Genomic DNA, 23,874 nt, shown 5'->3' with positions numbered 1-23,874 from the left:
AGACATTTAAAAATTATCATCCCGGATCTAATTAATTTCTTACTTAGCCATAATCAAAAAAGAAATTAAAAAACTATTAAAAAGTGGGCGGTTTCCCACAATAAAGATGGCGGCCGCTCGTTCACGGAAGCTACCACAGCCAGTACAGGAAGTGATGTATTTCTATTTCCCGCCAGTACTTCCTGTTTCCGGCGCGCGTGTTCTCTCTTTCTTGCTTGCTGCAGAAACATGGCGTCTCGCAGAGAAACCGGCACACCAGTAGCTGCTGCTACCACCGCTGCTGCAGAGACTGCGGTGAAACAAGTGCAGATAGACGGAGTGGTGAGTGGAATAGACCGCGGAGGGACTTGGGCCTGGTCGCTTACACGGGCGTATGTTGTGACTATCAGGGGTGCTTAGCAGCTGGCTGGGCTTTGAGGGTTGTGGAGACCTGCGGTAGCTTATCGCATGTATGTGCTTATTGTGCTGGCGCCTAGTGTTATGAAATCCTCGGCATATTGTGGCCTATTCCGATAACTCAATCATTTTAATGGCGGGATAAATGTGTTCACCTCGTTCTGTTTAAGGTGCCCTGGGGTGTCCACTAAGCAGCCAATGCTTATAGAGGTACTTTAAATGTACTTTTTGTATGGGGGAAAAAAGTACAAAAATTAGGGAGAAGCTGCAGCTTCCCACCCCTTCCAGCTAACTAGTGGCATGAAAGTCCTCCGATGCGATTAGCGTGCCCGCCTGCTTTGCTAGCAGTGATGCTGAGTGGCAGTAGGTAGATCGGGCCCCGCAGATCAATCTCCTGTATGGGATCTAGCAGGGGACAGGGCTATTCTGCATCATCATCTTCCCTTGCTATTGGAAGGTACCTCTCAGCTATCATATGTATTAAAGTGCATGAGATCTCTAGTAGGCATGATTGATTGTTGAGGTTTCCTTTACGGCCCGTTATCTATACCACTGTGGAGTGCAGGGATCGGGGTAAAAGCATCTACAGGTATTGGCGACGTAACTCTTGGCAACTATTGGTTCCTTGCTTTCTAAAATGATACTTCGGTGAATTCCAAGCACGTTTAACTTTAATTCTGAACCCATGTAAATGTACCCATTACTGTACCCATCGCTTTCTGTACAAGTGTAGCCTTCTCTAACTCTTTACTGTTGCATCCACACCTTTTTGGCAACCTTTAGTTATACCGATTCCTTTAAAGGGGCTTCCCTACAGTACAGATCCAAGCATCTAATTTTGTGGGTATAATTTATATAGACCATCTTTGGATTTTGTTAACTGGCAGGAGGGTCCCTTCGCTGGTCAGTTTCTGTAGCTTGAGTGGCTGAGCTGACCATATATAATGTATACAAGATCTTACTGATAACCATACAGTTTACAGGTCCAGCCAAGTTTTTGTTGCAGACACTTGCTGAGGATGAAGCTGCCTAACCCGTAGTGATGTCTAGGTTTAAAAATCACACTTTCCCCTTTAGTGAATGAGGAGTGTAATAGTTGTATAAGTACAAAAATGTAAGGAATCCTTGACCGATGCAGTGTGATTATAGTTGGACGGAGACCCCGGAAATTTGCCACTCGGCTCCAAGCCCATAGTGTGGAGTCTCAGCAAAGAACACATCTGTTTCAGTAATTTGTTACACCGCCTGTAATAGACCCATCTATGAACCAATATGTTAAAGGAGATGCATTGTCTCCTGGCCCTTCGATTGTTCTTCTTCTAATCAGTGCTATTGTGGGCCATGCTCATCACTAGACCTGCACAACACGTATAGAACATGGTGCTTAAGGGTGCTATTCCACATCGTTTCCCCCCTCACCTTTTTTCGTTGTTATTAGACTCACAGAAATTGACCAAAAACAACTTGAATAAATCTTTAATTTCTTTTTGGTTCATTCATTGTTGCTCTCACGCTCCCTCTGAATGTCTCCCTACCTTCTCTGCTGACTGCTTCCATGTCCTTTTTTTCTCCTAGTCGCACTACTTTGCTTCTTCTTCCGGAAGAGTCCAAGTTTTTGAAGGAGTGAGCTGACAGGTGCGCTGACCTTTGCCATCTAACCGCGTGTTTTTAGATGAAAGGTCCACGTTAATTGTGTGACTTTATATAAACAAAATATCTATTTTTCTGGATTAATCCCAAGAAATAACTTTTTCTTTAGTCCGTATTAAGTGGCCAAAAATTACTATAAAATTAAAGAAACATTGAATTTAACAGTAGATAACCATTTTTCCCGTCTAATCTGCCCATTTTTGCTGATGTGAAGATGTAGACCTAAACTGGTCTTGGGTCTTGTTTTAGGCATATATCCATCCCATGCATGTTTAAATTCTGTATTAACTTCTACCTCTTCTGCTGGGAGGCTGTTCCATTTACATGCCACATTAGTAAAGTAAAAAATGTCCTTACATTAAATGTAAGTCTAACCCTCAAATTTGAGATTGACATCTTGTTCTAACAAATCTCCTCCTTTGAAACAAACTTACCTTCTGTACTTTAGATTTAGTCACATATGCCTTAAATACTAGAGGTCTTATTACACAGGACTCCTGGGCAGTCTTGGGGGAAATTTCAGAATCCAAATTGTTTTGGCTGCTAACGTTTTACCGCAAACTCCTTATTTTTGTGTTTTTGTTTACTTTTACTATCGCCTCCTGGCTCATAAATGTTGCGTTGCTGATGGGTGACGTTTAAATGAATTCTCTATGCGTTCTGTGTCAGAGCTGTGAATTGGTTTTATTGTGAAGCTAAGTGACCTCATCGTTGATGTCTTTTATATGTTGTGTGGGGTTTTTTAATATTCATTTTTAAGTCGATAGAAATTATTCGTGTCAAATTGAAATACCTACTTCTTTTACTTCAGGGGCATCCGGTGAGCAGATTTCCTTTTATATAATAACACTATAATCACAAAACCGCTCTGCTGTAACCTCTAAAATATATATAACTTTACCTTTTTTTGATAGTTTGCTCCCTGAAGAGCCTTTTAGTGACATTGTTAACTTTCATGGTGCTTTGTTCTCTAAAGCATTGTCTGCTGTGGCAGGTTCTTGGGGGTTTTTTATACTCTGTTCGGAAGAATTTCAGATGTAAAGACTCGTAGATATTATTATATCAGGGGATGACAAATTTAATTTGATTCTTGGAGCCAACTTTTTTTCTTCCCCCCCCCCCAACACCTTACACACTAACACCACACTGTACACATGCACACACTGTCCAACATATACTTACATGCGCTGGCCAACACTGCACATATATAAAAATACACACCCCTGGCACTATACATACACACACTGACTCTGGCACTATACATACACACATACACAGACTGACTCTCGCGCTATACATACACACACTGTCTCTGGCGCTATACACACACACACACACTGTCTCTGGCGCTATACACACACACACACACACACACTGTCTCTGGCGCTATACACACACACACACACACACACACACACACACACACTGTCTCTGGCGCTATACACACACACACACACTGTCTCTGGCGCTATACACACACACACACACACACTGTCTCTGGCGCTATACACACACACACACACACACACACACACACACACACACACACACTGTCTCTGGCGCTATACACACACACACACACACACACACACACACACACACACACACACTGTCTCTGGCGCTATACACACACACACACACACACACACACACACACACTGTCTCTGGCGCTATACACACACACACACACACACACACTGTCTCTGGCGCTATACACACACACACACACACACACACACTGTCTCTGGCGCTACACACACACACACACACACACTGTCTCTGGCGCTACACACACACACACACACACACACACACACACACTGTCTCTGGCGCTATACATACACACACACACACACACACACACACACTGTCTCTGGCGCTATACATACATACATACACACACACACACACACACACACACACACACTGTCTCTGGCGCTATACATACACACACACTGTCTCTGGCGCTATACATACACACACACTGACTCCTGTGCTCACCTCATGACCTGCCTTGGCACTGATTTTTAATAGAATATCTGCGTAGACGTACAGTGGCCCTTTATCACTCCCATCACTCCTGTGTTCCAATGGCATGTTTGCTAGTTTAAGTTTAAAACGCGTATTGACCACTAGAAAAAAACTTTTGGAATACTTACAGCTAGAAATTCCCATTAAAACAGTCAAGTCACCCCAGACTTTTAAATGGTAGTTTTTGTGTCTGTGTGATCTCCTAATACGGTTTTAGTACAATTATTTGAGTGGTTTATATTTCTTTATTTAGAAATATTTGTTTATTTTTCAAAAAGGGGACTCTAAGTCCAGCAAAATGGAAGTTTGTGGGGAAAGAGGCAAAAGCTGCATAATTGTAAATTCGGATACTTTCTATTGCTGTCGGATGAACTTCCATAGCTTTCCAGGTGCCGCATAATGATCTGGGGATATAAAAAAAAAATACCACCCTGGTCTATAAGGGGGGGTACAGAAGCATGAAGAACCCCCTGTGGAATACTTTGGCCAGACTGAAAAACATTGTTTTTGTGACTTGTGCTGTAGGCAGTTGTTTTTGATTGAAAATGCTGACAGTACGAGAAGGGGGAAAAAAAAGTGAAAGAATGAAAATGTGTGGATGCGTTTGATTTTTAAAGGGATGGATACTCCTGTCCTGGAGCCGTTCTGCGCTGCTCTACAAGGCCAGTTAACTAATGAGCTTATGCTAACCTCGAGGACGCCGTGGAAATGGCTGCTGTGCCGCGAGATATATAAACCCATTCTCCCCTTGCTGTCAGCCGCTCGGTAACCTTGTCAATACAATTTTTGCCGTGAAGACGTATTTGGCCGCCCGCGCTGGATGAGGTGGAATGGATTAGCTGAATGTGTAATTGTCTCTGTGTATCGCCTTGCCATTAATATGACTTGCTGTAATGAGACAGATACTATAGCTTATTGTTCTCCTGCAGGCTAGTTATGCATGCCTGCTCGCTAAATAGGTTGATGGATTTAGTGGAATTGTGATCTCTCGGTGGTACTTACTGCTCTGGGAGCCTGGGAAAGAGTGTCTTAGCAAGATGAAGAACACGCTTTTTAACTTAAAGACGGATACTCTCTCCGTGACTTGCCAAGCAGTCTGAGGGATGGGACACGGTTACAGAGGCCTCCTCTCCGCAACGGGAAATGAATCGAGGCTTTTGTCCCTCTGACAACTCTCGGGAGCAGGATGAGTACGAAGTGTCCAGCAGATAAATGGCACCCCCCCCCCCCCTCGGTGAGAGAGCGATATCTGGAGAGCAACACTTAAAGCAAAACACTGGCGGGTTTTAATCTTTCCTGGGCCACAAGCAAATACCTTTTCATGATAAAAAAAGACTGCAGGGTTTACATGGGATGAATTTATTATCCCCAAAAATAAATCAGGGGTGTCCAACCTGCAGCCCTCCAGCTGCTGCAGAACTACATTTCCCATAATGCTAAGAGGCTGGCTGAGGAGTATGGGAGATGTAGTCCTGCAGCAGCTGGAGGGCTGCAGCCCACGTCTAGATGGATTAAGATTTGGAATCATGTCAGTGTATATTTTTTGCCCCCTTTGGCATTATGTGATATGAAGATAATCTGGCTATACGTTTTACTTTGGCTGCGGTAAGGTTTATATTATGACAGCCAGTTTAAGGAGCACTCATCCCGATTTTCATGTTAAATGCATTTTAGAGTACGGTGTGTGTTTCACTGCATGCAAATAGGTGCAGGCGTTCTATAATTACTGTAGTTCTTCGGTGTCATCAACCCCCCCCCCTCCCCATACCACAATACACTTCTTGCACATGCTCAGTATGATTTGTGGAGTCTAGACTAGCCACAAGTTAGTATCTCTGAGTCTGGCCCTTACCGCCACTCATGGAATTTGCCGGTTCCTTGCTTGCTGGTCATAGTGATTTGGAGGGACTTGCACACTTGCCTTTGGTGGCCTGTAAAGCATTTTGTTGGGGAAGCCTGGATGTGTTTGGGGTGGGGGGGGGGGGAGAGAATTACTTTGTCATCAAAACTTTGCTAGAAAAGTAGTGTGGACCGCTGATAAGATTAAGTCACATTGTGGGGCCACCCGTTGTTGAGCTGGGCAAACTAAAAGACTTTTTTCCAATGTCACTCCCAGTAGCACCTACTGGAAAGTAACAAGAAAAATATTCATTTTCTGGTAAGAATTCTCTTTAAAAATAAAAAATAAAAATTGTCATTGTTACAAATACTTGTTTTTCCTGACGTTAGAGAGCTTTATCATTCCTGTCTTAGAATCAGGAGGCTGTGCACATTGTAATTTCCTCTTTATATTTATCTCCAACTAAAACTTCTGGGTAGACAATGTTTTAAGGTAAAGTATTTGTAGGAATCTTTAATTTTGTCGAGTAGTGCAGCTGTGTGGCTTCCATGCGCTCATGTGTTTCAGATCCAGGTGGATTCTCCCCCCAGCAGCCAGGTTCGGGATTAAACCGTTTAGCAGCTCAGCGACTTTTCCTTTGAGATCTGTTATAATATGTTCACGGGAGTTCTGCAGTGAGGGTTGTTTCACCCCTGCGGCATGCACATGGTTAAACGAATGTTTATCAAACCGTGCGTTTTGCGGCCTGAAGCTGGTTAATTTTTCACACTGTCGGAAAAGCGTCTTCTGAGTCATGACCGAGCCCAGGTTTCATTTTCACCTTAATACTGCGTTCTTCGCGGCTTGTAATGACCATGTAGCCGGAGACCTTTCTGGGCAGAATTAAAGAAACTCTTCTTTCCTTCATTCTTTTTCTGCCATAGCTGTTAATAAACCTTATTTGCCATGGCACCCACTCGTAGCAAGTTTAATTTCCGTCTTGTTGGCTGCGGTGAGAGAAAGCAGCGGTTGAGGTGCTGTAGGGTAGAAACGTACTGCTCAGTTTGTCACCAAGAGTACCGATGGATATGACTGTAAGAAGACGGGACGGATTAGGAATGGCCCGAGGAGTGCAATGTACTAAATGTAGCTCTCCAGAGTGGTTGAGAAGACGACGTGCGAGAGGAAGGAGACTGCTGGGTCCCTTAGCCGTCTTATTGCTGACCAATATCTAACACGAGCCTTCAAGTTCCATGTGTTGTACGCAGCTGGCAACTCCGCATCCCAAAGGATCACACACACTAAGCGTCCTCACTCACGTATGCAATCTATACATCTTCTAAATAAGAGTTGTTTTGCTTATAGATGGAAAATTCATGGAAACTTGTTTTTTTTCTTCTTTTTCTGGAAATTGGGGTGTTGGCGTGCTTATATGCAATCGTCTTTCTTAACACGCTTTAGTGTTGGACATTAACACTCGCATTAAGTAGACCTTTTGTGCGTTCATGTTTTTATTTATAAAGTGTATCTGTCAATGCGTTCTCACTTTTGTAATGCTTGTTTAGTTTGCTGGCTAATTGATTTTACGTAAAAATTTCGTAAGCGACGAGCTGTTGGTTGCTCAAGAAGCTCGGTGACCACTGAGTTCTCCAATTCCCAGACAGCAGATATGTCACTGGACCCCAAGTGCAGCGTTTTCACAAGGTATTCATTTTCCCCCTAAAGTAAGATATAAGTAGTAAATCGCTTGCAACAGTCGGCTCTTCCATGTCCTGCGGAGGTTCGTCTCCAGTACGTGGCAGTTCAGGCTGTATTATGTACTACGACCCATGGTCACCCAGACTTTCTGTAGGACATATTACGTCCTAAAGGGATATTATGCTTTCATGATTAGTGAAGATTTTTAGGACAAAAGACTGTCCCTCTTAATGTTATGGACGGTACTTGTGGTGACTCTTACAGGATGGGGGGGTTGAGTAATACAGCCATGCGTGTTTTGGGAAAATTCAGTGGTTTGTTACCAGAACTTGCGTTGCAGTCACCTTCGGACGATACATTGGGAAGGGCCGAGCTGCTCCTGCATCATTTCTGGATGTGATGTCGCAGATTACACTGCTTTAGGCAGATTCAGCCCTGTTTGCAGGACGTGCCCATTGGGCTTGATGCTTCATGGTGGTGTAAAGTCAGTGCAACTTTAAATGCTGGAAAACCCCATTGCATCACTGGTATTCATGAATTATATTCTTCTCACTTTCCAATATTGGCCTTTTCATTTTAGTCATGAAATAAGCCACGAGTCTAAAGTCTAACTGACCCACGTGATCGTCACGCCAAGATATTTGGTGAAATAATGATGCATCCCATGGTGTGAAACACCCCCCTATAGGTGTTTAATCGATTGTCTCCCATCCTTTACCTGGCGTTTGGTTCTTGCCGCAAAACAGACAGCATTTCTTTTTCATCTAAAATATTACTGGATAAAACGGAGTTACAGCGTCGTAAAAATGCTTGACTGTACCTCTATCTCTGCTCTTTCAACAGCCCCATAAAAAAAGCAGATTTAATCAGCAGAAATGTGACTGTTCTGTTAAAAGGGCTGTAAACCTAACAAATGCGACAGCCAAGTTTAAGAGAAAAAAAAAGCATCCCCAAACCCAAGGCCGGGGGTGTCTTCTTCCTAGACCCCCTCTGTCCTCTTCATGTCTGTTTTCTAAACTTCGATATAGAAGGGAATTCTTTGAACAGATCCTGTGTAATTCTGCAAGCTCCTACTAAACTTGGAATATATATATATATATACATTTTGAGTAAACATGCAGTTTTACATACATTTCTCTTAACTTCACCATAGTTAAGGCCAATCTTATGATAAACTAAAGCCTAGAACAATGGTTATTCAATGCTCGGTTGCGTTACGGACTGGCCAGTATAGCATAAACTTCCCTGAGCTAATTTACCGATGGCTCCGGACGGTTAGTCTGGGAAAGTAACTTGGTGAATCTGGTAGTGTTCTGTTTTGCTAAACCTTGTTGGGTCAAAGTGTTTACAGGGGCTTTGTTTGCCCTTTCATAGGAATACCTAATTTATTTCTTTACCTGTTAAGCTCTCTATGGCTTATAACATGCAATTAGTCTTCTGTTAACAAGCTTTGGTACAAACAGTGTCCTGTATGTTAAGTGTAACGTGCTGGAATTTTGGTAACCCCCCCCCCCCCGTGATTGGGAGCAGATTGGGCTGTGATAATGTTAAAGGGGCAATGTCACCTTCACAGACTTAGCATCGTTTATTTAAACCCGTTATAACTTGTTTTATGTGCCATCTATTTTAATAGGTTTGGAAAGATCTGATTGAAGAGTAAAGGAAAGCTTTTTAGCACAGGCTGGCTGAGGTGTGCGGCAAAAGGTGGCAAAACTAGAACGAAAATGTATCTTTCTCTTATGGGCATATAAGGGAGGAAAAAACTATTCGCCAGATATTCAGGGAAACAGGAAGTGGAGGGTCTGTCTCCAAATGTGGGAGCAAAAGGCTATGATGATTTTTCACCAATTAATGGTTAAACGTGCAACTCTTGGATGATCCATGTATAAGGAATGAATCCTGCACCGGCCTCCATTACTGCCCCGGCGCGAATCCAGACATGCAGTAGGGTCACCGCCATTCACCAAAATCTGCAACACATGTAATGGAACCTGCTGCATTATCATCAAAGCTATAGAGCCCTGTTTTGTGCCGCGTATATAAAGCGTATGTATGCTGCGGTTCCATGTGAGCTTTAATCCAGGTATCTGATGCCAGAAGGTGCTTGATACGGGGCTCCGGGTTGTCCTCTGCGCTGTAGTCCTAACGTGAGCTGACTAGTAAATTTTCATCCTATATACAAAGTATAAATTGCATGAAATACAATAAGTACCAGGTTTTGTTTTTCTTTCTTTGTTTTGTGCTGGAAATTCCACGATGGTTCATAGCGTTTCTTTTGAAGGGCTTTCAGATGAATAACAAGCGGCCCTACAGCTTACATTAGATGGAACGTGTTGGTGAATCAGGAGTAAGGCGTTCGTTGAATGTTATTTTTTTGATGACGTTCGGCCATCTCCAGTAATTAGTTTACTGCGTGGAAAGGGTTTATTTGTGTGATAGTGTGTTTGGCTATGTGCTGACCACAGGCTATGTAATAGATGTAATTTCCCATGTTGTGAGCCTGACATTTAAAGCACCAGTATGCCCAGTAGAAAGCCTGCTGTTTGTTAGCAGTTAAAGGTCACTAATTTCCAGCCGCCTGTGATGCCAACACGCTTATTTCCGTTACATTTGGTTCCTTCACGTGTGATGGGCGAAGTAGATGCACATAATGCATTTGTCTGGCCCTTGCGTCCAGGGACCATTTTCAGCACCGGCTTCTGGGTTCAGAGACAACATAGATGCAGAATTAGCTTTCAAAGGCTGGAGTCATTACTTTGCATTAAGTTTTTAAGTAAATTTTTTTTTTGAATGTACATTTCAATATTAAGACATTTTTTATGTTTCAGTAAACCACAAGGCACCACTTCAAAAAAAAAAGAAATAAGAAAAAATTAGCAATAGGAACTTCAATAAGAGCTTGTGCTGTTTTGTTTCAAAATACCAAGATTGAGAGCCCCGTAAGAGAAATGAATGTTACTGAGCATATATTTGATGAATCTGCTTGCATTTTATTTTTCTCATATTTGTAATAAAAGAGGAAATAAAGTGAAACGTCAATAGAGCACGGGCTGTAGTTTTGTTACATCCGGTGTGGCTGCCGAACAACAACATGTTTTTATATGATGGTCAGATTGCCCAAACATCAACTCTAATGGAAATGATGGGTGTTCTGCTAGTGTTTCCATACAATGGAGGCAGAAGACCAGACTATTCCAGAAATGATTTAATGTAGTGATGATCTAGATGGACCCCGCGGGAGGTGGATCCAAAGGATCAGAAGTGCGTTCGTAGAGTTAAGATAAGACAACCAATCTAGGTGGAGGGGAAAGAAGAAAACAATCTTAGTTCTGATTTCATAAGGCAGTCCATGGGTTGATGGGTGTCCGAAGGACCTTCCTCTTCTGGAATATATGGATCCAGCTGGTGGACATCAGTGCTAAATCTTTGTAACACAAACTGAAAGCGGGAAACCTCATAGATTTTTCTGAATAACCATGAGACCACGAGGTGGTCAAAGTACTAAAATTGTACGGGCTGCAAAAAGGTCCCTTCCGCTCACCCTGGGGATCTGCTCCCAACCGAAATCGGCAGTCAAGTTCTTCAGGCGGAAAGCGGTTAGAAGTGAAAATAAAATCGGTAAATAAAAGCTTGACTGAAGTTGGCGAGCGACGGTGTGCTGGGTAGACGGTGGCTGCAACCACATTAAAAACACTTCGGGATACGATTAGCAGAGTGTTCCCCGAACAGATTTAGCTACGTGAATGTAAAACTATACTTCTACCTTCTAAAGCAGAAATATAAACTCAATGACAAACTGGGGCAGAACCGACCTGATCCGCTGTTTGGGAGCTTTGCTCTCTGCTAGCGACCTCAAGATATCCATTACGAGTCCTTAATCGTATCGCAGCCACATGATTGCTTCCCGACAGCCTAGTAATGACATCTAATGCCCCGCTGCTCAAACAATTGGAGTCCCGGAGTGGTAGGATAGAATTTATTCTACACCGGTGATATTCGCGAGGTGCCGGGCCTTCACGGTTACCATGGTAATGAACGGTAATGCGTTTTCTTTGCAGATTGCACAGCGGAAGGTGTTGTCCAAAACTCTCTGCGCCCCGACATCCTATTACAGTACAAAAGCACGGTTCCTTCAGAAAGGCCTGCGACATGACGCTTGTGTTTTAAATGCAAATGTCTCTATTTAAACCCTTTCCTTCGCTCTCTCTCCGGCTTCGCGTTTGTGAGAACAGGTTGCTTTAAGTGGTTTTTATTCATTCTTCCAAAATCTAAAATGTCTCGAGTAAATGCTCTTTGACGGCAGATCTCCGATATACAATAGGCCTGCACGGCGCTTCCGTGCTACAGTTTCCCAGCAAATCTTTGTATTATAGTAATTTTATTTTCCATTATCCAGAAAATAGTATTTCTGCAGGGTTTTTTTTTTTGTGAGCATTAGAGACCTCAATGAAAGTCTCGCTTTTCCCTCCCAACGATTAACACTTTTGCTCACATTAATGCTCCTTATTTTGCCATCTTCTCTAAATAAATGGTGTTTATAGATCCCAAAAATACCAATACATAAGGCAGGACATATGGAGATCTTGGCTTCCATTGGGTTAAAGAAGTCCTTTACCTTTGAAACCAAATGCCTCCAAACGAGTTACAGGTAAAGTTTATAAATGTAGTTATGCTAAACATTATGTGACATTGCACCATTAAATACCATCATATTTCAATAATTTCCCCTTTTAGTTTATCCCTGAAGATTAGAGTTGTTCTCAGTTGACCAAAAATGCCATTCTTGAGGAATACATCTTGTTCCTGTGTTATCTATTTTGTTTTTGTATTAAGTTCAGTCTCGTCTGAAACAGAGTTTTGCCTACTCTAAGCAATGTGGACATAGGGTGTGAGGTGTTATTTTCTGTTTTGATAAAGATATCGATTATAATTTGGAACCCCAAGATATGGAAGTTCTCCGACAGGGACAATTAGAAGCCTCTGGGTTCCTGGTAAAGTTGGAAATTATCCACGATGAAACGGCCAGCTCTATATTCAGAGACTGCATCCGTTCTGCGTACTTGGAGTAGGCTAAATGAACAACAAAAAAATACTCAATCACAAGGAATATGCAGGTTTAAAATAACGTGCACCATGTGTAATGCTATTCTGGGGTTCACCTAAGGACAGTACAGATCAGTCCTAAAATACAGAGTTCTAAAGAGCTTAGTTGACATTGACTTTGAATATTTATCTTTATAAAAATAGTTATAAAGGTTAGCATTGACGAACCTGGATTAAGCTATGTTAAACTTTATCTGGAGATGGCCATCGTTGGGATTTAGCTGAAGCACCACGCCGAGCTGATGCTTTATGGCAGTGCTAATGAAGTCCTTCCTCCATAGACTTCTGTTACAGTGTCTGGCTGGGTGATTAAGCCCAATGCCTGTTTATGACTAATACGGAGCTGTCTGAAAATATATCCCCCCCCCCCAAAAAAAACCCCCACAATATTTGGGAAAATGTAATCAATAATATGAATAGGAATAAAAATTCCCCTTTAAATTTATACAAGCAATCATTTTGTAAACCAGTATCATTAGACTTTTATTGCATGTTCTTGGTTTACTTTTTTTTGGGGGGGGGGGGGTCTTGTGGAACAGAATAGTTTAAAGGGACAGTCACTAATAGGTTATAGGGTAAAGTTAATTGGATAAGCAGTTTGTGGCACAGAGGTTTGGGAAAAATAAGCGCTATCCCTTTTAATGCACGTCGTTCAATTTCTTGTCTGCGTTATGTAGGGTGCCGTAGCGGCCCCTACTCTGGAAGGATTAATAATCCGGGTTATGAAAGCACAGACCTCCAAAAGTCTCCATCCCTGGTTAAGTTCTCCTCTTACTGTACGAGTAAAACGTGATTGATGACCTGGTAGCTTCCAGACTGTAAAAACTGTTTGCCGCTGTCCTTGAGTATGTTTGATGGGTAATAGCGAGGCCTTTTATAAGAATTACGGCTACGGGCCTGACAGTCAGAAATAAAATAGCTGCTCTCCCCGCGCTAGTCTTTATTTCACTGCGTTCTCTCCTGTCTGGGGACTCGAATAATAGGGCCCGGTCACTTTAACTGTTTGTACGCCGTCACACTGGAAAGAGAACGCCACGGGATGACTTGCCTTCGTTGTGGTAGTCAAAGGGGTTAACCCCCTCGTGTCCCGTGTCGCCGCAGACATACGTTTCGGCAAGTACGAGAAATGGCCTGTGACTCCGAAATTTAAGTGTAATTTTCTGCTCTCTGCCGGGCTGTCACTGAAGTTATTCAGACTACACGCTTGCGTTCAAGGCTTGGCGGTTTCCAGTTCCTTCTTACCGCTCCGTCGCCCCCCCCCCCTCTGAAACCATTAATTTCTGGCGGCTAATGGAATTTTATGCTTTGAGCCCGGGCTCTAATCGTACGGCTGAGGCGTTGTCGGTCTTCCCGAGCCTCCGCCGCAGAAATGCTTAACGCGAGCAGACTGGATTTAATATCCTCGTGGCTCGCTAACTGTTTATTTACATGAGAAATCTCGACCATATTTTTATATCTATAAAGGTCTGTTAATAGGGATTCATATTTACTCTTCTGGTCTGATGTAATTTACCCTTAGCCTTTGTATGGGGCGTTTAACATAAGAACATTGATCGCTCTGTAGGATTAATATTATGCAATAATAAAAATATATATAGAGAGAACTGGTTTAAAGTAGGCATTTAATGGTTAATTCAGGTCACTCGAGATCAACAGAAAAAAAAAAAGCAATGAGATGAAGTTTAAAGGGACTCTCTAGCTGTCTTTTGTACTTTAATGCTGCATGGTCCCTTTACATTTTTTTGGAAATGCATGGGGGGGCTTCTGCAGGACCCCCCCCATATACGTCTGCCCGTTTCCCGAATAGATGCGTCCAGTCAGTTCTATCTCCTGGCACGTTGTATATTTTCTCCAGGTCGGTGCCGGCTGGAGGAGCGCTACAGGCAGCGGGGGTCTCTTCAGACCCCTGCGCACAGATGTAGAAAGTCTTCCTGTTGCTTTCAACTTTCCTCCCGCTGATTGCTTGAAGCGAATTTGGGCCGAATATCAGTCGGAACCCCCCAGACAGCGTCTGGTTAAACGTTTTAGTATTTAGTACTAACCATCGCAGTTTGAATGTTTCGTTTCATTTTGCATCGCGGGCACTGCCGTCTGTATACCGAAGAGCCGTGGCTGCCGGGCAGAGAGAGAGGTTTGCGTCTCGAGGAGTGATAATTGACGGCTAAATCTTAACGAATGTTCATTACTGCCGAAAAGAGAGCCTGAAAGCAAACGTTTTACAGAGAGCCAGGTGAATGAGCAGAAGAAATGCTGAACGGAGGGCTGAAAGAACACCTGAGCGGGATGACAATGGTGGATGTGATTGCTGCCTTTAATGAGCTCTCATCACGGTTAAAAGCCTCTGAAATCGCGCTGTGTAAAAGTATCCTGCATGTAAAGCAGGGGCCCGAGTGACCGATGCATGGGGAGAGAAGTCACCGATTGGGGCAACCTCAAAGAAACAAAGCCGGCTGCTGCTTACATCATCTCGATGACCAAATAAGAATGGCTTTGTGATTTACAATGGGATATCAAATCAATTACTAGGAATAAAAATAAAAAAGCTGGAAGACTTTAGCTTCTCTGTTAAGAAATATGCTTTTTCTACCAGCTTCTGACTGTTTTGTGCGCCCCCCCCCCCCCCATTTCTGTGGAAATAAATTAACTTTAAGCTCAGTTTTTATTTCTCCTGAATAAAGTTTTCTTGGGAGATTTGGGTTTAATTATCCTGCTGATGTTTCAAAAGCGGGCCGGATTTTGGGTAGTCTTTAATAAAACGGAATCTCTATCCCAATGCTCGGTGTGATAGGGATGAGTTTTTGGCACACAGGTGTCAGCCACAAAATCTGGGAGCTGGGTCATGTGACTTTTTAAAATGTATTTGTTTAAAATTTGTATAAAATGCATGCGTTGTGTGACCGCTGTAAGACGGCTTTGCTGATTACCGGAGACGGGCAGGAGGCTTAATCTTGGAGATGCTTTATAATCGAGTCTAAGGCAGCCCAGCCTGGAACCAAAAAGGCGTCTTAAGAGTTAAACCCATTGAAGTGTTAAAATGTCAGATCTGCTAAGTTTTTTTTTGTTTTTTTTTATTTCAAATACCCGGGAGAGCAAATGAAGGTATTTTGAGGGCTTCCTATGGTCTTCTAAAATGTTTAACCCTTTAACACTCCTCCAGATAATGTCTGGATAGCTCCCTATATCTCGTTTTCTCACTGGGCTATAACGTTTTTCTGTCTGTATATTTTTTTTTTTTGCACATGCAGAATGATCAGGTTATTGAAGTTTTATGAACAAGATACATAATGTTTATTTTCTACCCTGTAGGTGGTATTGAAGATCATTAAGCATTACCAAGAAGAGGGCCATGGAAGTGAAGTGGTGCAAGGAGTTCTACTCGGTCTGGTGGTCGACGATCGCCTCGAAATAACAAACTGCTTCCCATTCCCACAGCACACAGAAGATGATGCCGATTTTGATGAAGGTAACGATAGAAGCTGCGTATGGGCTCTATAGCGTGCGTATGGGCTGTGTGACTTGACAGACTTCACTTCTGCCGATCGCTAATGTATTCGCTATATAGAGGAAAGATATTTGCTCTTAAATTCTCTTTCTATACCCAGAGTTATTAAATGGAGTTTAATCGGTTTTGGGGATCATAAGATTTAGCCTTGGCCTTTCCCCATGACCAAAATAATGAATAGCACCCCATTAGACCTCGTGATGCTCGGTCCTCCAATGCATCACCTTATGGTGCAGGTCTTACTATAGCAATATTTAGCTACTTAAGTGCAAAGATTCAAAATAATCGGTGGGAGACTTTTTAAAGTTCATATCTTATTTATCCATCAGCCTTCAAACATGCGTGCCCTCAGTTTACAGATACATACTGTTACACTTTTATCGGTTACAATGCATGCGCTCCATCATAAACCAGAAAGGGTAGCTATACATGAGATACGTAACCTGCTGATACCCTGGTGCATATTAATGATTTTGATGGGTAATTATTGGGGAAGTAGTAAGTGAACTTTAATGCCATCTTCACCGATAAAGCATAGTCTTAAAGTCTTTAAATGTAAGAACATTTAAAGTGACCTCAGCTGTCATATGCATTAAAAACTGTATGATGTCATAAGTAAAAAACAAAAAAAGAGTAACTAGAGCCCAAATAAGCATGAATTGTCGGGAGGCTGCTGCAAGGTTTTCAGATCCTGATATTTTGTGTCTCGGAGGTTAAGCTTTAGGGGGCCGTAGCAGCTAATTGCAACAAATACAACTTTATAGTCTGCTTTATAATGTACGAACGTGGGGAAAGTGAAAATGTGCATCACGTGCAGGCGGTGCAGATGTTTGTCCTGTGTGTGAAGAATGAAAAGCAGTGGGAGGAAAAAATGTTCCCTGGGAGACTTCCCAATGCAGCGAGAAGATTTATTTCAGCCCCTTGAGGACACGTGTAATGCGGTAGAAACGCCTCGGGAACAATTCAGTGCAGCAACTCGGATATTAGTTACCGTTACATACCGGGTGTGTTTTTGGAGCAGCTCCTGTGGTATTGACGTTGATGTCCCAGCGTCCGTGTAGTCGCGACCGTTAAATTTGCTCCGACCAGCAAGGAACATGTGGCTGGTTATGGAGAGTTCAAATCATACAGAGAACGCCACGTTTGTATGTTTCAGTGGTCCTCAGGAGCTTTAGTTAAACGGGGCAGTTGCTGAAGGGTTACTTGTCAGATAAAAAGTTGCCGCAAATGGTTGAAACCTAAAGCTTGGTTTTATGTTCGGATCCACAACAGTACCAACGGGTTAATAATAATGCTGCCGAGGAGACAATGATAAAAATCTGATTTGGAAAAAAAAAATTATAAAAATGCTGCTCAGGATTTAACAAGACTAAATCAATTTACCTCGAGCAAACTGCAGTCCGCGGCGCGCCGTGTGATGTGACAGAATGATAAACAACCCGCTCTCCGTCTGCAAACATTCTTTGTTTTTGATGAATGGATTAAAAATGTTAAGTGGTTTACAGTATGTGCCCCACTGGCTTTATCTCGCCGCTAATCTAGAGGGCACCGGGTTTGAAACTTTAAATTTCAAAGAATAGAGTTTCGCCGGCAGTTCGGATGTTTTTGAAGCTTTTAAAGATTTCGAAACCTATTGATTTGTTGAGATTTCGCCGGCCTGTGTGTTGTCATCGCAGACATTACTGTAGATATCAATGAGGCCTTGCTTGTTGCATTTTCCCCCATTTCTATGTTCTGTTTAAATTTGAAATCCTCCTATAGACTTGGCGGCAGAACACAGTTTACCGGTAACAATAAGCAACATGTGATTTGAACGAAAAAGCCCATTTGGCTCTCCTTTAGCCGCATCAGTGAAGATGGTGACTGTAGTAGGGCAATAGGGGGGACAAAGTGCCTAATTTTCCTCTGGGGTCTCGCGCGCAGAAGGAATATGTATCCCTAAAACCAAGGGAGGGCTGGATCTTCTCGGTCCTCTTCTGAAGAGGGGAACCACTGGTGTCTTCAAGGGCATGCAGGAGCTAAGATGTCAGCCTATAGCCCACCAGAAAGCTGACCCGGCTCCACCATGGTCTTTCCAATGCATTCTGCTCTGTGTGAATAAACTCCACGGAGCTTTCGTTCATTTAACTAGGTGTACAGAAACAGTCGTGGTCTTCCTGCAGGAGAAGCTTCCTGGGATTAGACCTTCATAAATTGTAGTAAAGAGGAACCCACTCTACTGCCAAATCCCCCTTTACGCTACCGTATATTGTATTTTGCTTAATATGTAAGCACATAATGTGTTTTAGTCCAGGGAAACCTTTTGGATCTATGTGAATCCAGTGATAAGACCGTATTCATAGTTCGCCCAAATGGTACGTTCCACACCAAAATACTCCAATAAAGAAGTTCTGCTTGGTATTTGTAAAAAATCGCCTCTGATAAAACGGGGTAAACTGCGATATGACTTTTGATGCAATCATAGACTTTCCACTAGAGGGCACTATCTCCAAGCACGTGGACGTCTCTTCCCTATTTAGAAGAAATTCAAGTGGGGTTGTGGCGGACCCTTTAAGAATAGCAGATTTATTTATTTTTATAAGGTTCCAACTGATCATTCCAGAATGCTTCATCTCATTCCAAATGAGCATTTCACCTTTTCATATATCTTAAAAAAAAATCTTTAACTAATCTCCTTTGCGCCTAGTATACCACGCCGTTAAATTGCTCGGGGAAGCACTCGGAATCAAAAGGTAGATCTGTTTTTGGTATCGGAGCCTTTCTGTGATCCAGTGATCGGACTTCTGTAACATTAACTCCTTCAGAAATTGAACGGGCAGATTAAATTTAAATTCCCATGGCTTTTTTTATTATATACATCATTTACTCGAATTTCTTTTGCACGTCTGGTGTGGCCTTCAGCTGGTTTCAATAATTTCTTTGCCAACCCCGTAAACCACAAGCGTTTCACCTGTAGCCTCATCCCAAGAATGTCCGCAGATCATGATAAATCTCCTTTTATTGTCCGCTGGCTAACAGGTATCATTTAAAGTCACAGGCATGTGGAGTGGTGCGTGATGTTGTGCTTTATGTCCATGGCGTGTGCTACCTTGAGTAATGGTTAAGCCTTTCGTTAATCCACTTTTGTCCTTTCCAAAGGCGTTGGTAGCGTTAAAACCTTTCTAGCCCTTCCAGCTCCGGAAAGCCTTTGTAGAAGCCCACGCTGAAGTCGGAGTGCGTTTTTACCGTGTGCCTCCTGCCTGTCGTCTTTGAAGCGCGGAGGATTATCTGATGCGCTCACAATATGGTCACAGCAGGTTTTTTTCCTCTGTGCACATTCATCATAAGCCTGTTTACGTTGTAGAATACATGTCGTCTGCAGTAAGAGCTTTCCACCTGCGTGTTTGTGTTGGATGTACACACTTCACATCTTTTTATATGGTTATTTGACATGGTTAGTGGCTAACCACGTCATACGACATACGTCCCCCCTTTTCTGCAGTCACGTTAAAGGCATCGCTGTTTCAAGGGTTAATGGTAATAGAGCAAGGGGGTTATGTTTTTGTTTTTTTTTTGTGGGCAAAAGCCAAAGGCGCGAGACAATTTGAAGTCCAAGCCTTTAGCTACCTGAGATCCAAATCGGTTGTACTGAGGATCAATCTGAGACAGGCGCTTTCATCAGGAAACTAATCTGACAAAAAGCTGAAGGTTTCTCCAGATCCGCTATTCCTTTACGTACATTGGAGATGAGGGGTCAACCTGTATCAACAATATCATAGTACAAAGGTAAAAATGGCCATCCCACCCGGCTCTCCCAGTAGGGTAACGATCTAGACATCTTGCGCTCTTCGGAAGTATGAACGGCGTTAATGGAAGAGTAACTTTAAAGGTAAAGGAACTCATGTAAACGACACATTGTTTGTCCACCGGTTGCTTTGTCAGGTCTTTAGTTTAAATATTAACCTCATGTAAGACTGCGATATTGGCAGAGCCAGATTATCTAAACAATTTCTGGATGTTTTCCTCCTTCTACCTCATGCAAAGGCTGCCTATACTGATCCACATTGTTCACCTGCTGAAGAACAGGTGGGAGAAGTGAATAGCGAGGAATAATCACACAGCCCCGGGGAACAGGACCTTCAAATACCTATTGGCATGTGGTGGGTTTTCTGACACGTATGTCACTTATTTGGATTTGTAGAGGAGACGGTAGGATTTGGGGTAAAGTAACAGGTCCCCCTTGACACGTCTCTTATTTATATAATATTTTATATCATTGATTCTCTATTCTGTAATAAGCCTTTTGTCTCCTGAATGAAAGCGATGAATGTATCGACAGAAGAGCCTTGTGTAGTCTCATGAGCCCAAATTATCAGAAGGACAACAGATTCCTTTCTGTAATAAGTTACTGGGGATTTGGGGACAAGTGGAAGCGTTTGTTATTTCCATTGCTCTCCCCACTCGTGTGTACAGCATGCATTTTGGTCTCGGAGGCTTTGCTTTTTCCTCCCCGCGCCGAGTAAGGAGACCACACCTCGCGAAACATGTTACAAACATCCCAACAATAAAAAGGAGAAAGCCAGGCCGTCAACAATCTGTTACTTGATTTATGAAGTGAGGGGAAAAGAATTGTCCTCCCTTTACCAAAGTTATGATCTCAAATCATGTGGATTAAGACGGGTGCCATTTTTGACAAGCCTCACAAGCCATGTGGTTTTGTACAGGACCAATTCTTAACCCTTTCAATTATCAACGCAGCAAACACTCATGGGGGGAAAAAAATTTTTTTTGAAAATACACACAAAGTGGGGATCATTTTTTTTAAGAAAAGTGAAAAGTTATAGGGGTCGGATGGGGTTTTTTTTTTTTTTTTTATTACTTGGATATGCCACACTTCAACACTATTTTATTGCTTTTTTTTTCTGCTTAACGATCCCTTCTTTTAAATGAATGGATTAAAAATGTTAAGTGGTTTACAGTATGTGCCCCACTGGCTTTATCTCGCCGCTAATCTAGAGGGCACCAGGTTTGAAACTTTAAACTTCAAAGAATAGAGTTTCGGAGGCCAATTTTTATATATATGTTGGCTTTATGAAAGCTTACATTAAGTCTGGATTACTGCTGGCCAAATCTGTGTGGACATAAAATGTTTTTTTTTTATTGTACTACTATTGGCCAATGTATGGGTATATCTGTGTGTGTATATAGATATGCAATATATAGATAATGTGCATGTTTACAACCATAAACATGCACATTATCGTTATAGGAAACCCACAACCTCCGTTGGAGCAACCTGGTATTCCGTTGCAGGGAAAGTCACAGGAACGCATGTCCTTGGGCACGGTATACATACCGCCAGTCGGCTCCGACTCGGCCGACACTACAGGCAGCGGTTTGAGACCCCCATGTGTATGTGCAGACAGCTTTCCTACTGACTGTTTTTCTCTATTTTTTGTAAGCAGCCAAACACATATTAACACCTTAATGACAAAGCCCGTACATGTACGGGCTCAAAATGCATTGTTTTCAATGGGTTTAAAGACCGCCCATTGTCCTTAATTGGTTAAAGTACTCTGATGTATTCTTCTATAGTGGTGCTTTCAGGGACCCTAAACGCTAAGCGTTTGACTCTGCGTTTGAGAGTCAATGAAAAACCTTGTCTAAGAGGCAAATTTGGGTTTGAGCTTAAAAATGTTTAGAACCCACCGCCCTCTTTACTTAGATATTCCTCTGATGCCCTAAATGCCTCATCCACAGAAAGGCATCTTTAAACAGATCCTATCTCCCTTCTGTGACCAGCCTACCCCAGAAGTCCAATTTCCATCCAAAGTGTCATTTCTTCTCCAGATAAGTTCCTGTCCCTCTGTCCACGCCGGAGGGACGTGTCTGCCGGCCCCTGCTTTCCCAACTTCCCACTCGCTCATCTTGCTGAAAAGCAGGAAGGACCGGGAAGACTAAGATGATGGCTTTTTAACACTCCTGGAATTAGAGAACCCTGTAATGTGTTGAGGCTTCTCTTCCGATGAGCAAACCTGTATTGGAGCGGCAATAAACTAAAATCCCTCAGCCATGTAACAATCGCTCCACGTAATGCTATTAGTTCCCGGGGAAGCTCTTACATAGCCGAGTGCTTTCTCCTTATTGCATCTCCAATAAAAGATGCTGGTTTGCTTTTCTAATTGCTTTTGTAATAAACCAATTCAGTTGATCGCTCCAGTGGTTCATCTGGAGTTATATCGATACTTGGGAGCAGGGAACTGTACTGAAACCTCCTTATAAATGTAATATACATTAGAGGACTGCGAGAAGTGAGCATCACGTCGTGTATGTCTGGGTTTGACAAATGTTTCTATAATTAAAGGGTCAGTTTTGCTTTCTTGGCTATTGGTATAATGTACTCTTAAGTTTGGGGGATAACAAAATCATTTAGGAGCCCTGGAATCCTGCGCTGCTGTAATATGACATGAGAATTATAAACGGATGGTAGAATATTTGTAATATGTTACATACACTTGCATCAATTATCCAACCTAAAGCTAAACGTAAAGAAACAATGGAGAAACAGAGCAGGGGCGCGCCTAGAGTGTTTGGCACCCCGGGGCCTATCGTATATTTGGTGCCCCCCATAGCGCTCACCAATCTGGAGGCAGAAAGTAACTAGAAACCACAGGGCCCTGGTGCAGAAAATTGTGCGGGAGCCCCCCCCCCGACCAATCAACGCCATGTTTGACCCGCAAGCAGCTTGCCTGCACCCTTTTACTTCTTATACACCAATAAAGTATATGGGTGCGGGTTACCAGTCATGAGCCCTCTGTCGTTGATTTTAATTCTCCACAAGTGCCAAACAAAGTCAGAAACTGAGGTCAGCAAGGACTAGTAGATGTATCAGCAGCATGCAGGTGGATACATCTTCCAAACAACACTGATGGTTCCAGAATCCGAATAAAGATTCTCCAATGATACATAAATAAAATTCTACTAGCACCCGACTTCCTCAGGAGACTAGGCGTGAATGACATCAAAGCTAATACCCCAAAACCCCTCTATATATTCCTCCTTTCCTCAATATTCCAGTCTACATCTATTTTATGATAAGAAAATCCTTGGAACCATGTCTTCCCAAGTAGATTCAGGCTACAGTTCCCGTTGTTGGGCACTTGACTGATGATGACCATCATCATCCTCCGAAAGGGGAAGTTCTCCATAGTCCAGTCCAAGAATTGGAGAGCCTAAACCTTTTTTCTAAACAGCAACGCTAGACAGAATAACAAAATTGTCAACCGTGACAAGGATAGCTTATGCCTTTTATACTCCAAATTTGTTATGGAAAATAAAGCACTTAACCCAATAACCCATGAAGGGTTACTTATTAAAGATTACAAGATAAAACACACCTGTATGTGCTACCCTTTACTATGTCCCCAAAAGGCTTGCCTGTGCCATCTTTTTCCACAGATGGCTTATCAGTCCCCAAGCAGCCTGCTTGTACCATCTTTGTCCCCCAAGCAGCCTGCCTGTACCATCTTTGTCCCCCAAGCAGCCTGCTAATAAATATTACCCTTTTTACTCCCCTTTCTATTCGGGAAATGTATAGATTTGAAATCTATGTGCAACTATGGGACTAAGCATGCCTTATTCTATCAAGGGGTGCTAACAGCACACATAAAGCCATCAAAAATAAAATGTAGTGAAT

At 42.6% G+C, this 23,874-nt stretch overlaps 1 protein-coding gene across 1 annotated transcript in view; it reads left to right on the top strand.

The window, feature by feature from the left end:
* Nucleotides 1–228: 228 nt before the first annotated feature.
* The window catches only part of LOC149305639 (eukaryotic translation initiation factor 3 subunit H), a 58,856-nt gene continuing 35,210 nt past the window's right edge, over nucleotides 229–23,874 (top strand). Inside the window, exons 1-2 of the mRNA XM_089477265.1 lie at nucleotides 229–321; nucleotides 16,004–16,160. Of these exons, the coding sequence (XP_089333391.1) occupies nucleotides 229–321; nucleotides 16,004–16,160 (250 nt within the window). The remainder of the gene's footprint in view (nucleotides 322–16,003; nucleotides 16,161–23,874) is intronic.

The sequence above is a fragment of the Sceloporus occidentalis genome, unplaced genomic scaffold (assembly GCF_023333645.1).
Source record: "Sceloporus occidentalis isolate IW3139 unplaced genomic scaffold, rSceOcc1.0.p SCAF_11, whole genome shotgun sequence".
Classification (NCBI taxonomy): domain Eukaryota; kingdom Metazoa; phylum Chordata; class Lepidosauria; order Squamata; family Phrynosomatidae; genus Sceloporus; species Sceloporus occidentalis.
The sequence above is the reverse complement of the archived record's forward strand: the minus strand, read 5'-3'. Positions and strand labels throughout refer to the sequence as shown.